At 43.4% G+C, this 13,522-nt stretch overlaps 1 protein-coding gene across 4 annotated transcripts in view; it reads left to right on the plus strand.

The window, feature by feature from the left end:
* Positions 1 to 9,388, plus strand: part of VCAN (versican) — a 117,337-nt gene extending 107,949 nt beyond the window's left edge. For all 4 annotated transcript variants that reach the window (XM_080573581.1, XM_080573584.1, XM_080573582.1 and 1 more), the window contains exons 14-16: positions 1,425 to 1,569; positions 6,558 to 6,740; positions 7,246 to 9,388. In XM_080573581.1, the coding sequence (XP_080429707.1) occupies positions 1,425 to 1,569; positions 6,558 to 6,740; positions 7,246 to 7,376 (459 nt within the window). In that variant the 3' untranslated portion in view covers positions 7,377 to 9,388. The remainder of the gene's footprint in view (positions 1 to 1,424; positions 1,570 to 6,557; positions 6,741 to 7,245) is intronic.
* The last annotated feature ends 4,134 nt before the right edge of the window (positions 9,389 to 13,522 follow it).

The raw sequence follows: 13,522 nt of genomic DNA on the forward strand, positions 1-13,522 counted from the left end.
TAAAGTCTGGCATTTATGTGAATTCCTGTTCTTTTAGATATCTATTTTTAACCGCCATTAAGTTCTTCTTGGAGTGACACAACAGAAATCTCAAAGAAAATTGCTAAGAATAGTTTCCCATATTTTCTCTAGCTTTTCTTTGCATAACATTAAGGAAATCTCAAATTACTGTGCTTCAGTTGGGATCAAGATGAAACAGGAAGTGGAGTAAACAGTATCCCACCTCTGCTAACTTCAAGGACAGTAGGACATATGTCCCCTATCAAAGATGTAGAATAGATTTTCTATCTGTATGATAATCCCTTTGTTTCTATTTTTCCTGCTGGTTGGAAAAAAAAAAAAAGAAAAGAAAAAAAGTGACCCAACAAAGACATTATGCAATGATGAACTTAGCCATGCCTGAAAGAGTGCATTCTACAGTGAAGTAAGTGTGGGTTTAGCTCATGCATCAAGCTATGCAAAGCCTGCCAGCAGCTAGCATCGTGCAGCTCTTGGTAGGGACATACCTTTAGGCAGGTGCTGAGCTGGGACCTGCAGAGCTGTGTAGCTAAATAAGCGCAAACCTGCATATTGACAGCCTTGATCCCAAAAAGCAGAGTCTGCCCAAATCAACATGTCAATTGTGTGTTCCAGGTGCAGTGCTAGGAAAAAAAAAAAAAAAAAAAAAGTGTGGTTTTTTTTTTTTTAAATGCTAAAGATATTTTTCAGCCATTTGAAACTTGTTGTTGTTACATACTGACAATCAGATTTTTACTTCTAAAACTACTGTGCCAGTTTCCATTTTCACTCATATGTACGTGATCCAGATGTCTGTGGTGGTAATTTCTCTACAGAGGGCAGAATTTGGATCATCATTTCTCAAGCTGCTCTATACTCTCAGTCTGCCACCTAAGCCTTTTTAATGGCAATATCAATCTGCAGTGACCTGGGGCCACTTTCTGACACCTTTACTTATTTTACACTGAATTCTGAAAGTCATCCCATTGCATGGCTTCATTAAATGAAGTCAAAGAATAAATAATTTGTATCTGAGAAGCCATCCTGTGGTTTGTCATTTAGTAGATATGGACTAGTAGGGGTAGTAGCTTATTTACTGCATTTCCTGGCTTTGCACTTTCAGCCTATGTAAGGTAGAGTGTGATCCAACACATTTTGGTTGAGATTGTCCTTGAACTGAATTGTGTCAATTTGTTTTACTCACCTGATATCAGTCTACGGTAAGTAAAATGTTGGATCAAAATACTTTTTGTCTGTTAATAGAGTGGGAAGATATTGTATATGTAGCTTTGTTTAGTTTGTGCTTAACTGCCTGAACCAAACAATTGAGGTTGCTCATCATCAAAGGTAATGTGTATTCTTCTGTAAAACGGAATGTAAATATATTCCAACACTGGGAATAATGGGTGTGCTTCTCTTTTCTGCAGCAATATGAGAACTGGCGACCAAACCAGCCAGACAGTTTCTTTTCTGCTGGAGAAGACTGTGTTGTTATAATATGGCATGAGAATGGGCAGTGGAATGATGTTCCATGCAATTATCACCTGACCTATACCTGCAAGAAAGGAACAGGTACAAACTTTACAGTAACTATATCATAATTCCAGTTTTATAAACATAAAGGGAAAATTCTAAGTGGTTTCTGGTGACCAATACAGTGAGCCTAGAACTGAGTTAGTCCCACAAAATTGTCCTTCTTCTCTATCCACATATTAAACTCTTCCTAATCTGCTCTTGATTTAAGGTCAAAATGGTACACAATAGAAACCCCTAGTTGAAACTAGACAAATTTCCTATTTGCAGATCTCAGCAAAAGAGGCATTTATGTACCTGGCAGGCCTGCTTTACCTGCGTGCCACTGTGAAAGATGTGGGTAGCAGTGACAGAATGCACAGAAAGGCACAAAGCTGCACCAGGGGAGATTCAGACTGAAGGAATCTGAAAGGCACATTGGGCTTATACACTGTTAGAGCTGATGCTTACATACAATCACAGAATGGCTTGGGTTGAAAGAGAACTTAAAGACCATCTGGTTCCAACCCCCCTGCCATGGGCAGGGACACCTCCCACCAGACCAGGTTTCCCCAGGCCCCATCCAGCCTGGTCTTGAACACCTCCAGGTATGGGGCATCCACAGCTTCTCTGGGCAGCCTGTGCCAGGGACTCACCACCCTCTGAGTGAAGAATTTCTTCTTTATAGCTAATCTAAACCTACTCTCTTTCAGTTTAAAACCATTACTCCTTGTCTTATCACTACGCACCCTGACACAGAGTCCCTCCCCAGCTTTTCTGCAGCCCCCTTTAGGCACTGGCAGGCCGCTGTAAGGTCTCCCCGGAGCCTTCTCTTCTCCAGGCTGAACAACCCCAACTCCCTCAGCCTGTCTTCACAAAGAGAGGTGCTCCAGCCCCTTGCTCATCCTCATGGCCCTCCTCTGGACCCACTCTAACAGGCCCCTGTCCTCCTTGTGCTGGGGTCCCAGAGCGAGGCCTCACAGAGCAGAGCAGAGGGGGACAATCCCCTCCCTTGCCCTGCTGCCCACGCTGCTGTTGGTGCAGCCCAGGGTACGGTTGGCTTTCTAGGCTGCAATCACACAGTGCTGGCTTGTGTTGAGCTTCTCATCAACAAACATAAGAGATCAAGGATCTCTTATGGGTAAGGTATACGGTAAGGATCAAGGGACGAACGAATAAAGGGGATGTCGTTGTGGGAGTCTATTACAGACCGCCTGGCCAGGACGATAGCGCCGATAAATTATTCTTCACAGAACTAAGAGAGGCCTCGAGATTAACTCCCCTTGTCCTTATGGGGGACTTCAACTTGCCAGACGTTAACTGGGAGTGCCACACGGCTGACACGAGCAAGTCCAGGAGGTTCATGAAGCACCTAGATGGTAACTACTTGGTGCAGGTGCTAACGGAGCCAACTAGGAAAGGTGCCCTCCTAGACCTGTTGCTAGAAAACAGAGAGGGTCTGGTGGGAGATGTGGTGATTGGTGGCCGCCTTGGTCATAGTGACCATGAAGTGGTTGAGTTCAAAATTTACGGTGACAGAAGGAAAAGTGCCACCAAAACCTCATCCCTAGATATGGGGAAAGCGGACTTCAGGCTGCTCAGGGAACTAGTCAGCAAGGTCCCCTGGGAAACTGCTCTTGAAGGCCTCGATGTCCACCAGTGCTGGTCATTCTTTAAGCGATGCCTCCTAGAAGCACAAGATCAGGCAATTCCTAAATATCGCAAGTCAGGCAGGCGGGGCAGGAGGCCGGCGTGGCTGACCAGGAACATTCTAATGGAGATTAGGCGGAAACAGAGAGTGTTTCGCTACTGGAAGGAGGGCCAGGTGTCATGGAAAGAATACAGGGATGCTGTTCGTGTTTGTAGGGAGAAAATTCGTGTGGCCAAAGCACACCTAGAGTTGAAGCTGGCTGTGTCTGTGAGAGAAAATAAAAAGGGCTTTTTCAGATATGTGAATGGAAAAAGGAGAACTAAAGAATACATAGGGCCGCTCCTTGATAGGGAAGGTCTCCTCACAGACAATGACATAGGCAAAGCAGAGACGCTTAACGCCTTCTTTGCCTCTGTCTTCAATGCCGATGATGGGCTTCAGGACCCAGGGTGCCCTGAGCTGGAGGACCGGGACGGTGGGGATGACAAACTCCCAACCGACCCTGAACGTGTGCGGGATTTGCTACTCCACCTGGATCCCTACAAGTCCATGGGTCCGGATGGGATTCATCCCCGGGTGCTGAAAGAGCTGGCGGACGTCATCGCGGAACCTCTCTCAATTATTTTTTAACGATCCTGGGAATTTGGAGAGGTCCCGGTAGACTGGAAGCTGGCAAATGTTGTGCCGATTTACAAGAAGGGTCAGAAAGAAGACCCTAGCAATTACAGGCCTGTCAGTCTCATGTCAGTGCCTGGTAAAATCATGGAGAAGATGGTTCTCGAACTTATTGAGGCGCACCTGGGGGACAAAGCAGTCATTGGTCCCAGCCAGCATGGGTTTGTGAAGGGTAGGTCCTGCCTAACTAACCTGATTTCCTTTTATGATAAGATCACCCGTATGATGGACCAACGGAAACCAGCTGATGTGATTTTTTTGGACTTCAGCAAGGCTTTTGACACGGTTTCCCATAGGATCCTACTGGACAAAATGTCCACCATACAGCTAAATAAAAACATCATACGATGGGTGAGCAATTGGCTAATGGGCAGGGCCCAAAGGGTTATGGTAAATGGGGCTGCGTCAGGCTGGCGGGCGGTCACCAGTGGGGTCCCTCAAGGCTCCATTTTAGGGCCGGTACTTTTCAATATTTTTATAAACGATCTGGATGTAGGAATAGAAGGTATTTTGAGCAAGTTTGCTGATGACACCAAACTTGGAGGAGTTATGGACTCGAATGAGGGTGGAAAGGCCTTGCAGAGGGATCTGGATAGGTTGGAGAGCTGGGCGATCACCAACCGCATGAAGTTGAATAAGAGCAAGTGCCAGGTCCTGCACCTGGGACGGGGAAACCCTGGCTGCACGTACAGACTGGGCGATGAGACGCTGGAAAGCAGCCTAGAAGAGAGGGATCTGGGGGTCGTGGTAGACAGCAAGTTGAATATGAGCCAGCAGTGTGCCCTGGTGGCCAGGAGGGCCAACCGTGTCCTGGGGTGCATCAAGCACGGCATCGCTAGTAGGTCAAGGGGGGTGATTGTCCCGCTCTACTCTGCGCTGGTGCGGCCTCACCTCGAGTACTGTGTGCAGTTCTGTGCACCACAGTATAAAAAGGACATGAAACTGTTGGAGAGTGTCCAGAGGAGGGCTACGAAGATGGTGAAAGGCCTGGAGGGGAAGACGTACGAGGAACGGCTGAGGTCACTGGGCCTGTTCAGCCTGGAGAAGAGGAGGCTGAGGGGAGACCTCATCACAGTCTACAACTTCCTCGTAAGGGGGTGTCGAGAGGCAGGAGACCTTTTCTCCATTAACACCAGTGACAGGACCCGCGGGAACGGGGTTAAGCTGAGGCAGGGAAAATTTAGGCTTGACATCAGGAGGGGGTTCTTCACAGAGAGGGTGGTTGCACACTGGAACAGGCTCCCCAGGGAAGTGGTCACTGCACCGAGCCTGTCTGAATTTAAGAAGAGATTGGACTGTGCACTTAGTCACATGGTCTGAACTTTTGGGTAGACCTGTGCGGTGTCAAGAGTTGGACTTGATGATCCTTAAGGGTCCCTTCCAACTCAGGATATTCTATGATTCTATGATTCTATGAAACATTCCCAGGTTCTTCTTCTCAGGGCTGGTCCAATTCATTTTCTGCCCAGCCTGTATTTGGGCTTGGGATTGCCGTGACCCAGATGCAGGGTCACTTGTACTTGGCCTTGTTGAACTCCATGAGGTTTGCACAGGCCCACCTCTCAGGCCTGCCCAGGTCCCTCTGGATGGCATCCCTTCCCTCCAGTGTGTCGGCCACACCACACAGTTCGGTGTCACCGACAAACTTGCTGAGGATGCACTCGGTCCCACTGCCCATGTCACTGACAGAGATGTCAAACAGTGCCAGTCCCAACACTGATCCCTGAGGATCACCACTCCTTCCTAATCTCCACATGGATATTGAGCTGTCAACCACAACTCTTTGAGTGCAACCTTCCAGCCAATTCCTTACCCAGTGAGTGTTCCACCCATCAAATCCATGTCTCTCCAATTTAGGGACAAGGATATCATGGGGGCAGTGTCAGATGCTTTGCACATGTTCAGGTAGATGATGTCGGTTGCTCTTCCCCTATCCTTCATTGCTGTAACCCCATCATAGAAGGCCACCAGATTTGTGAGGCACAATTTGACCTTAGTGAAGCCATGCTGGCTGTCACCAATCACTTCCTTATTTTCCATGTGCCTTAGACCATGCTAAGGAGGATCTTCCAGGAGGGTCTGCTCCATGATGTTGCTGGGCACAGAGGTGAGAGTGACCTGTAGTTCCCTGGGTCAATGAAACCTGAAACATGAGAGTTGCCAGAAGCTGTATATTAACACCTTAGTTGTTCTTTGCCTCTTTAGACTAGGAAAGTAAAGAAGAAACCAAAATCTCTTGTGCACTCCACTGTTGCCCAATTACCATTTACAGCATTTTGATAACACGTTCTTTGTGTGTTGAAGTGTGCCTGAGTTTTAAGTGCTTTTAAAAATTCTGCTGTTGAGGAAGACCTGAGAAGTTTTGAGAATGAGATATTTTTTATTAAATGCTTGTAATAACTTCACTGATTTTCAGGTTTTGCAGCTTTCCAGTGAAAATCTTTTATTTGTGTGAGTATGAAGACTTTTTTGGTTCAAATTTACATCAGAAATTTAAACCAAAAAGGAAATATTAACCACATGATTTGCAGTTTTACCATTTCCATCATTATTGTATTTGATATACAAAACCAGAGAACTACAGAAAAGAGTGATCTCCCTGTCCTTATTTGGACATGTCTCTTGGGATTTTTGCTGAAATCTCTTGACATGTCCCCATAGGCAGAATTTACCTCAGAAGGGCATTTACAAACTGATGTTTGGGGTTTTGTCTTCCTTTAAGTTGCCTGTGGTCAGCCTCCTGTTGTGGAAAATGCAAAGACCTTTGGGAAGATGAAACCTCGTTATGAGATCAACTCACTTATTAGATATCACTGCAAAGATGGCTTCATCCAGCGTCATATTCCAACCATCCGGTGCCAAGGGAATGGAAGATGGGATATGCCTAAAATTACATGCATGAATCGTAAGTTCTCTGAAAAAGAAACAGTGCTGTCTCAGAAATAATAGGCTCATTAATGTAAAGATGATCATCCATAATGATAAGTAATGAAAAGAAATGAGTATATTTTTTAAGAGAAGTGCAAACCGTGTATTATAGATCATGACAGCAGTGCAGCTCACGCTATCTGTAGAAAAATCACTGGCATTCTAAAACTAATGGAAATGTTCCTTTTCTGTTTTTACAAAAGCCATTAAGACTCTTTTCAATTAAGCAGCAACATTCTTACAAAGTCTGTGAATTCATAGGTTCCTAATAATGCTAACAATGCCTTCTGCAGATGTGATCTAACTATTTTCAAGAGATGCTTTTTCTGTCTGTAACATGGCCTTAGTACCAGTTAATCATTTGTTAACTCCCTAATTAATCAAGAATAATAGAAACTTAATGTGAAATGTAGCCAGTCCATTCATGCTGAAATCATTTCAAATTAATTTTCTTTTTTTTTTCTCCCTCCTTTTCATTACAGCGTCCACATACCAAAGGACTTATTCAAAGAAATACTACTATAAACATTCTTCATCAGGAAAGGGAACATCATTAAATTCATCAAAACACTACCATCGCTGGATCAGGACATGGCAGGACTCAAGGCGCTGAGTGCTAAATGGTGAATGGGGATTTCCACCATTTCAGCCAAAGTTCTAACTTTCTGTGCCTTTTCTATCACTTATAGGAGTATTATCAAATTGTTTTGAAACTATGGACTCCGGTATTCACAATGCATTTTGCAAAAATATTGTGTTTATCAGAAAACAAAAAAAATAAAAAATAAAAATTATATAGAGGAGAAGTGCTTATGGGGATAAAAAGAAACCATTTCCAGCCTATCATGATTATTAGTTTTCTATATGCCATCAGTGTGGACCATTTTATGATATATACCAGCCTTCTGCAATATTTAAACAGCTCAATTTTAGCACCAATGAAAATGTAAATAAGATGATTTTAATGTTGTTTAATTGTGTGTTGTTTTAAAAATCCTGTATATAAAATGAAAAGTCACACTAAGTTCAGGCATATTTATGGTTAGAATGGCCTCAGAGGTCTTCAGTCATTTGTGACATTGTTTTTATGTTGTTTACCTAGGCTGGAAATGGTTGAAATAACTTCACTGACTGAAATTTGCTATTACAAGGTGAAGATAAACACACAAGTGACATGACTTTTTTTTTTAATGCAAACTGTGCCAGTTACCATCCAAGGTACAGTGTGTGTCCATGTGACGCAAAATTTAGAGCACATAAAGTGGGGATATAGCATGAACTAGGGACTGCAATGTGGAACTTTTTTTCTGCTCTCCATTCTAGCCTCATCATTTGTGAGAAAGGACTGCATGGAGGACTTGTATATGACAAGGAGGGCCTGTAAAAATCCAAGTGCTAATACATTAACTTTATCAACCAGGGCCACCTTTTCTGAAAGAAAGAAAAAATAGAAAAAAAAAAAAATTACTTTCACAACATTAACCACAAGGTCTATATTACAGGTCTCTGCATTCTAAAATGGAGATAGACCTAATGTTTGGGGGATCTTTTTTTGTAAAAAACAAACAAAAATCAAAAAAGTAAATAATTTTGTATATATAACCATTTTTTAATCTTTTTATAAAGTAATGAATGTTTGTGTATGAATGCTGCAGCTGTGAAGCGTACATAAATAAATGAAGTAAGCCATACTGATTTAATTTATTGGATGTTATTTTACCCATGCAAAGAAGATTAAAAGAGCTCGCCAGTGCAGTATTAGCCCCTGAGCTCCACTTTTGGAACCATCTTTTGCTATTTTCCCAGAGAACAAAATTCCTGCTAAACAGGATCATTTGTTTGTGGTTAGATGGGTGAGAACTGTGTGACTTATGGAAGAATCAGGATCTTGGCTTTCTAGGAAGAAGTGTGTGCACAAAGAGATTATAGGTTGTAGTTGGTGCAGTGTGTGCGTAGGAGTTTTCTATTACGATTTCTTACCCTGGTCAGTGCGACAACTGACCTGGATGTGTACAGTAATTGTAGAAGGTAATGTTTGGAAGGACCTCTCCACATAAAGGACTGTGTCTGGTTGTTTCTGCAAAGTTCCCTGCACGTCTTTGGGCACAGGAAAAAAAAAAAAAAAAAAAGGATAAATAAAGTAAGTTCCTTAGGATACATACATACAACTTTCAAAATAACACTGCAAATACAAACAGAGTTGGGAGGCTTATGCCTTTGTGTTAGCGTGGGGATATGATGCAAAAAGTTGAAAAGGAAAGGAGGAGAATTGAAAACCCAGCCAACATGTACAAGTTTGTCCCAGGCAGAGCAGCCCATGATGCGACCTTGCCATGGCTTATTGGGAACAGTGATTACAGTCCCAGGCAACATCTCGTAAAAAATTGCAGCGACTGCTCCACCATGGATACCCAGTCTTTGTGCGTTCAACATGGCAATGCGTCACTGCGTTGGCTGGTTCATTCCCCACCCCTGCCCCCAAACAATGCACATAATACTTTTCTCTATTTATATTATCTTGTATAGTGTATAATGTGAATGTCTGTTTTTTGTGAATGAAAGTCTAAAATCTTTGTAACTTTTATATCTGCTTCTGTTTCACCAAAGAAACAAGGTTTTGCTATACTGTGACTTGTCTTGTTATTGCATGTCTTCCTGTTTAAATCTATGCAATGTGATTTTTTTCATATGAATACGATTAGACTGTCAGGTACTTCACAGTTATCATGGGCTTAGTCAATTGCCCACTGGAGTCAAAGTGAGTCAGCTGGCTGAACTTTAGTAGGTGCTGGATTTGACTTTATATGAGCAACTGTAGGAGATTTGGAGTAATATTTTAAGATATACAGTATATGTGTTGAAGTTGAATATAGCTTGTATAAGTCAAAGCTCTGCTCATAAGTATACAGTATTCTGCACATCACTTCCTTGTACCAGAAGCATACAGAACAGAAAATATATTTTAACACTTTGCAAACTTTCTCACCATATGTATAAAAAACCCTGCATAGATTTGTTGTTTTCTTGTCTTCTTGTTGGATTTAAACAATGTTGTAAGGCATTCAGATAACATTGTGATTGTAGTTTAAGTAGGTTAGGTGCAGTGCTTATACTGATTTTTTTTCACCTCCTTCTATTACGCATAATAAAATAGGACTGACAACATTCCTTATTAAAAAAAAAAAAAACAAAAAAAAAAAAAAAAACAAAAAAACAACCAACTGTTACTCATGTTTGTTTATTTAGACAGAGAATGGAGCTTTCTTCAGCTCTGGAGGCTCTTTTTAACCCTGACCTAAACCCCAAGTGGTGCAGTGCTAGCATGCAGCTGGAACGCATCCACTCATGTTGCAGGGCCAGGTCTAGTGGGACACCAGGACATCACCGCATCAAGTGGCTCCGTTCCTGTACCTGCAGCAGCACCAAGCTCTGGAGTGTGGCAGGACACTGTGATCAGCCTATAGGAACAGAAGACAAAGCCAGAGATTCAAACACAGATCATTTATTTATTTATTTTAATGAATGTTCCTTAGCTTTGCTTTCTTGCCTTCCAGGTTAACCCAGAATCCTGTTTAATATTTTCTAGTTCCCCAGAACTAGAAAATAATGTCTGGTGCAGAAACTCTTCTTTAAGTTGCATTTGACAAATGCATGCAAGACAAACACCAGAGCAGTACTCCTGTAGTAGTCTCCCCCTGTGGCATAAGTATTAAACACTTTTTCTCTACTAACCCACTTTCTGCTGTTTAATGGGATGCAGAAACAGCTGTAGATGAGGAGGTGAAAAGGTTAGCATGGGATGGGGTGTTGATGGTTACAGTCTTTAGCTGAAAGGAGTCCAGGAGCTGACAAGGCTCAAGCTGCAGGTCAGTGCACAGGGCTCAAATGCCACATGGGAGCATCTGTGCTTCATGTGCCTATGAACATCTGGATAGAGTAGACTTCATTAGTCCAAGTGTCTTCCTGCCCCTTACCACGTTGGCTGAATTTGATTTCCCAGCAGATGGAGTTCTCCTCCTGTAGAGGCTGGCATTACACTGGGTAGAAATGAGCCAGGCTACCTATTCTGTTCTCAAGAGGATGTGCTGCCTAGTGGAAACATTCCTGTATCCCAGCTGTGCCCTAAAAGTCACACAACTTGAAGCTAGGTAGGAAGAGACAGCTCCCTGATGACAGATCTCCTTGCAGGACATTTATTTCTGTGGGACATCTCACCCAAGATGCTGAGACTCATCGGAGACTGTGGATGGAAGTAGCATGTAGGAGAAAACACAAGTCCCTTGACATGCTACAGGCATGCCAGCAAGATACAAGTGGGCTGGCAAGTGGCTGCCAAAGGAAGGGACAGCCTGCAAGGAGCTTTGCAGTGAGGATGTTTTTTGCCAGGGCACTGGCTGAAGGAACATTGTTTGAGGGTCAGTCTATGGGTATGGTGTGGATCCATGTCTGATACTTTCTTAAGCGAAAGGTCTTCATTTCTGCAGCCAGCATCCTTGCACTGAGTGGATGCACCAGCACACACATGCAGAGACATTTCCTTGACAAGAAGATGGTGAGCCTGCAACAGCCAGTGTGAGTTTGAGCTGTGAGAAGCTCTGCAGCACAGGAGCTTGGCTGACTGAAGACAATCTGAAGAAAGAGGAGGAGGAGCAGCAGCAGCTACCAATTTATATATTATCATGTAAGTGCTGAAAAGCTGGATCATGGCAAAAGTCCTAAGAGCATGAGTTCTGGCTAAAATTAAATCCTCAGTGCCCTCTGCTGCTGTCTGCCGCTTTAATAAGTTCCACTCCCCCTCGCCCCCCCCCCCCCCCCCCTTTGTTATTTCCGCACTGTAGAGGCTGACACTTCATTCAGAAGGGCTGTATTTTTGTCTGCTGGGCTGTTGTCTGTTAAATGCCTACCCAAAAAAAGAAGTCTTGCAGGTATATCTCCAAACCAGGAGGAGGCCTGAGGCCTGAGGTCTCATTCCCTGAGGAGGGCTGCAGAGATGCCTCCTAGGGCTTCACAGCAGGTCTATCAACTTCCATGGCATTCATAGGCAGAGGGGTATGAATCCTGGTGTGAACCAGAGCTATGGCTTAGTCCAGGTATCAGGGTGAATGGGTGACCACCTTCTTAGCTTGATTAAAAGCCTTGCAGCATGCCCCGCTGGGCATCCCACCCCAGTTGTCTCAGAGCTTCAGCACTCCAGGAAATGTTTAAGTCTTTACATACTGAAAACAACTGGAAAAAATAATTGTTTTCAGTTCAGCTGCACTAAAACTCAAAGGCAAATGTATTTTCTTTCAGCAAAAACATACCACTTTTCATTGTATTACTTATTGTAAGCAACAATGCGCATAGGCCTCTGTGACCACGCTGTTTTTCCTGACAAGCTGTGAAAGGGATATAAGTGGTATTTGGACTAAGCACTGGTGGAAGCTGTAACATGCAAACATGCCGAGCAAGGTTGTTAACATGGTGAAGCCAAGCACAGTCATTCTAAAGAAAGAAGAAAAATGAGGAAATACAAAAAAATATGTATCACCTGAACACTCAAGCCGTAGAAAGAAATTTAAGGGCCTGTAAAACACAATTTAATGCAAACTTTGGCTTTCATGGAAAACAAATATTTTCAAGTGACGAAGCCATCAGCTGCTACTATGATAGGGGCTAACTTATGGTTTAATGCAGATGGAAAAAAAAAAAAAGTGAGAGAAAGAGAAATCAGTCCTTGAGATGTGTCAGTGAGGAATTTCTTCCAAGGATGAGAACGTATTCATGACACTGGCAACCAAACTCAAGCAGGAAGTGATCCAGAATCCTGCTTCTGGGACAGTCAGAAGAATGGGGAAGCTACATGCAATGCAAACACAGGTTGTGGTCCTGCACAGACACAACAGTCTGATGTACCAGCTACATGCGTTCTGGTTGTAAGCTGTAGAAATTGCTTCGTCCAGTGGTGAGAAGTTCTGTGGTGGTAGAAGTCTTTAATACTTTAAGACAGGAGGAGATCAGTTCAGAAGAGGGAAGAAATGGTGTGGTTGTCTTCGGTAGCAGGTGAATGGCAAGAGCTTTGGTCCTGTGTTTCTTACACTAGTGTGTTCAAGTTATTAATCAAAAATAATTTTCCTATATGGTACGGAAACATAATGCAAAGGCTTGGGAGAGGTAATACACAAAAATCTGTAGCAGACCCAGGAAATTGTTCTGTGGTTTTTAAGGGCCCTGTTCCTTCACAGATTAAAAGAAAATGTAACATTTCTAATTAGAAGATGGAAGTTTTGATTCCAAAGGCATTAGAATCCAAGGCTGCTCTCTTCAGGGCTAAAATAAACCTTGGCCTCACCCATGTACCATATACATGTTAATATCTTATTACTATTTTTTTAATGGCTTTCTGAATGAAGAATTCCTTTGACAGCAAAGACCGTACCTCTTCTGCTGCACCTTGATCACCTTAAACTGGGGCAGCTTTTTGTTGTGATCAAACCTTGACTTAGTAAGCACATTGTAGATCAACAGGGCAAGAGACCATTCCCAATACAGCGTCCGTACAGACCTCCTGGTGGGAGAGGAGACAGCCCCCATCCTCACGTGGCTTCTGAGACAGCTACAATTTTCACCTTCTTGCTCTATCCTGCCAGCAGGCAGGCTGGGGGTGCAGCAGGAGCTGGGAGGGGACCGAAGCAAGACAGCTGACCCCAACTGGCCAAAGGGGAATTGCGTACCATCTGGCGTCATCCTGGACAAGTAATGTGGGGAGGATGGCTGGGG

Source organism: Anser brachyrhynchus, assembly GCF_964034855.1.
Source record: "Anser brachyrhynchus genome assembly, chromosome: Z".
Lineage (NCBI taxonomy): Eukaryota > Metazoa > Chordata > Aves > Anseriformes > Anatidae > Anser > Anser brachyrhynchus.